The sequence below is a fragment of the Morone saxatilis genome, unplaced genomic scaffold, assembly GCF_004916995.1.
Source record: "Morone saxatilis isolate NCDOM2014 unplaced genomic scaffold, NCSU_SB_2.0 Contig10, whole genome shotgun sequence".
NCBI lineage: Eukaryota > Metazoa > Chordata > Actinopteri > Moronidae > Morone > Morone saxatilis.
The window spans coordinates 12458720-12462819 of record NW_023339652.1 but is presented as its reverse complement, the minus strand read 5'-3'; the positions used below and the strand labels follow the sequence as shown (position 1 = coordinate 12462819).

Below are 4100 nucleotides of genomic sequence, written 5' to 3'. Positions count from 1 at the left end.
TCCCCATTGTGGGACAAATAAATCTTATCTTATCTTATCTTATCTTATCTTACTAAAGAAGTAGGAGAACCCATAAATGAACGCTTCATCCTTGAGGTTGAAGTGTTCATTTATGGGTTCTCAAACATTGTAATCTGAAAAGTAACAAAAACTAATATTTGCCTCTGAGATATGGTGGTTTATAAAGTATAAAGTTGCCTAAAAGGGAAATACTCAAGTACTTGGGTAATCGTAATTAGTTACATTTCACCAGATAGAAGTAAACATGCTACACTAGACAGGTGTTGTCTTTATTTGCAGCTGTTTTGGTTTCCTCTTTAGGCTTGAGTAAATGATTAAGTTAGCACTTTGTGTGGGATTAAAAAATACTGTGGTAGACATCTGCCCTCTTAACATGAGCTCAGTAGCAGATACTTGTACTGTAGCATGCATGCTTGCAGTTCAGTAGGTATGCTCCCCTTCATCTATACTGTAACAACATATAAGTGAGTCAATACCTGAGTCATACAGTGTCAGGTAGCAGGAATTCATTTTACAATAAGGCACAGAAGTACTTTCATTCTTATTAAACTGTTTGAAGAGCTTTCTAGGAAATACTCATGGTTTACCTTAAACACCATGTCATACAAAACTGTGTAGAAGAATTAGTAGTATTTGTTCCAGCTAGTCCAGCTAGCTTCCAATATTTGTAGTAGTAAAATCAATCACAGATGTTATACTGTAGTGTTAGCAGCAGTTAATAACAGGGCTATATTTAATAATTCAGTGACAATCTCTAAGCATATATTTAGAGTTTTTTTTTTTTTATATATTCTTAGGATGCAGTTTTACCTGAGAACATCTGGTGGCACATGTCTCTATCCTCTCCAGTCCTGCGCTTCCTGCTGCAACTCCATTCAGACCCAAACAACACTGAGACATCAGTAAAGCAACCCACAAGATCATTTTCACCACAGCCAGCATAAGACTTATTGTACTGTTCATTCTCCTGGTCCTGTGTTCTTTCTTGTTTTCTTGTTCTTAAAATGCCTCTTCTTTTCTCCTTCCCCCCAGGCTGAGTGGGAGAGTCAGATGAGGGTCAGCTGTGTGACTGCCTGATCTGGACAGGTTGTAGTTGGATGGTCAGGAGGCTGTCCGGTTTGCTTTGTCCTGAGTGTGATGATGTCCAGTGTGAGGTGTGTCTGGGGAACAGCCAAACACACAAAGTGAAACACAGTCTGCTGAAATTGAGGATTTAAATATTCCTCAGTGGGGGAGGGGGCGGAGCCTGTAGGAAAATGACACAAACATAGGTTTTGCAGTCAGTCTTCACTTGATTTGGCTGTCAAAACAATGAACCATAATTAAGTGGAAATGACAATACCCCGCTATACCCGCTACTCACTCACTCACATACCAAACACACACACAAACAGTACAAGCAGTCTGTATCAGACTGTACAGGAAAAGAGCAACATTTCACAACTTACATTTTTTTACTATTGCTTCAAGTCATATTGATTCATTGAGAAAAATTCCATACCTGGCACATCTTTTTCCCAACGTAAAAACATTTACTCTAATACAGCAACCCTATGAACAAATCCGGTTCAGTCCGGGAGACTACTGTAACTTGATACAAGCATGATGTTCATTATTTTCTGTTCACCCTGTTCAACCTCCTTGAAAGCCACAGGGCAAAGTAGTATGAGCACATTTTATAAGTGCTGGTTGAATCTGGAGATTCAGGGGAAGGGGGAAAAAAGTACTTGGGTACTTAACTGTTACAACAGAAGTGTTTTGACCCAATGGCATCAGTTTATCATAATAGTTGTCCCTGACATTTAACTGCAATGACGGCATAAAGGAAAACTTCCTCTTGGCTTCTGTTTCAGCTGCATGCCCTTACATGGCCAACATAGTGACTGTAAAACCATTGAACCATTAAAATATGAGGAGTTATATACATATTTAAAAAAAATCATTATAATTATTTTTTTCTTATTTTTTGGCTACTTGGGAGAAAAATAATAAAAAATATTTGTTTAAAGTGTGTTTACACATGGAAACAGATTAGCAGCATTAGTGTTTATGTTGAACTGTGTTTGTGACCAAGTCCAATATTTACTCTCTTTTTAACTTTCAACCAACTCCTTAGGGAAATATCTAGGTCTTAAGCTGCTCCGCTATGTTCACCAGCTAGTCGATAGCTTGGCCTATGACCTGTTTGTGCTGAGCAGCTAGCGTACAAAAACAACACTGTGAGAGCAGTGAGAGTGAACCAAAATAATGAGCTGAAAGAAGCTATAAACGCCATTCAACTGATACAGCAGGCAGAAAAGGTTATCACTAAAAGGAACGTCCTGAGCCAACTTCCTAGCACTCTCATATTATGGGAATAAGACAGGGAAGAGATTACAGTTTCCAAGATAATCTTGGGTCTTATTTGATAGTGTTGATGGCTTGAGTGAACACAGATCCATACTAAGTGTGCCAACAGCTTCAGTTGTGTTTTACTGTCAGGCACTGCTTTTATTTTAAATGCTGCCTTGTGCAATAAAACAGCACCCAAGGCCATAAAAAAGAGGAGACAAGGGAACAGATAAACTAATTAATGTCATGTTCAGTTCCAGTACAAGCAAACCTGATTGCAAAAATAGATTTTTATCTTTACTATGTAAATGGAAAAGAGTTGACTCCAAAACACACCTTCGGAAAAAACAACACACTTACACATGAACCCAATGCTAGTGATTATCAGGCTATGTCATCATTGTTGTGCCAACCACTGAGCAGGAAATGCACATACAAGACAAACACCCTCACACCCCTGGCTGTCTGAAATGAAAATCAATTATGTAGATACAACTGGATGCACACAAACAGTATTATTTGAAGCAAAGCAGCTCAATGAAAATGCTGATCAGAGGTCTCAACACTGATATGATCCAGACCTGGAACAAAGATTCATTTAAGAGATACTGAACTATTTATCTGAGTATTTCTTCACAGACTCTGTTACTATTTCACAAGGGGCACTAAAACATGGTTTAAAGCCTTCCCTGAACACTGTAAAAAAAGAAAAGAAAATCCTTTGGTACCTCACACCTGTCACCATCTGTGTAATGGCTCTATCTACTGGGATTCCCTGTGTATTACAGTATGTGCTGTTTTTTTGTCATATTTGCTTTGGGTTTCCATCTGACAATAACATTGTTAGTAAGCCATTAATAATACTTAAAGTCTCTTGGGTTTTTATTGATAGTGAGTCATCATGTCTGCAGTCATATAGCTATATCAGAGGGATTTTCCTGCCAAATTTAATAAACTAAAGCTGGAGAATAGTGTTAGATGTAGGCCTACAACAATTAAAAAAAAAAAAAAAGTATCATTAACATTCCTTACAAGTTAGAAACCCTCCATACACTTACACATGGCCAATAAGTCCACTAGATTCCTCAAAACTAGTATAAAAGTTGTATCTTGGGCGTTGTTTTTGCCCTATTTAAATATTATTATTATTATTATTATTATTATTATTATTATAATATAAATTTTTTTAACTAATCCTTTTCATCGTATTACATGTCAAAGTAAATGTAATACTTACCAATAATGTCCCCCTTGGTTGCGTGTATATGATTTTAGTCCTTTTCTTTCGGTAGATAAAATACGTGTAGCCATCAAACGAAATTATTAGAAATGATATTTGCGCTCTCTGTAGTCCATATTTTGAGGAAAGCGTTTTTTCTACACACTACACGGTCGAGCTTTATCACACGGTCCTTATTTATACAGTGAAATGACTGCAAATAGGCTGCTGGAGACGCCCTCAGGGTGTTCCCTCATACTTTCGCATAGGTTTTTGGACTAGTCGCGTCTATAGTTAGATAAAATAAAGTAATCATTGTAATTTCCGTGTCGTTTTCGTTTTTGGAAATTGACCTCATTCTCAGCACTGGCAGCGCTAATTTTCTATAAGGAATATGTTTCTTTCCTGAGCCTCCTGCCCTCAGAGAGTTCCTGTGTAATGAATAGGCCTGATTTACCTTTAACCTGCTGCCAGCCGCTGTAAACTGCTCATCCTGCACTGTAGGAATGATCAATCTGTACTCATCCTG

General features: G+C 37.6%; 1 protein-coding gene and 1 long non-coding RNA gene across 3 annotated transcripts in view; one reads left to right on the top strand and one right to left on the bottom strand.

Moving 5' to 3' along the window:
* il17rel (interleukin 17 receptor E-like) overlaps positions 1–1060 on the bottom strand; it is a 13954-nt gene extending 12894 nt beyond the window's left edge. The window contains exon 1 of the mRNA XM_035679596.1: positions 832–1060. Coding sequence (XP_035535489.1) covers positions 832–984 — 153 coding nt within the window. The 5' untranslated portion in view covers positions 985–1060. The remainder of the gene's footprint in view (positions 1–831) is intronic.
* Positions 1–1196, top strand: part of LOC118341354 — an 8572-nt gene extending 7376 nt beyond the window's left edge. For both annotated transcript variants that reach the window (XR_004797424.1, XR_004797425.1), the window contains 2 exons: positions 819–923; positions 1054–1196. This is a non-coding gene — a long non-coding RNA (uncharacterized LOC118341354). The remainder of the gene's footprint in view (positions 1–818; positions 924–1053) is intronic.
* Positions 1197–4100: the final 2904 nt, after the last annotated feature.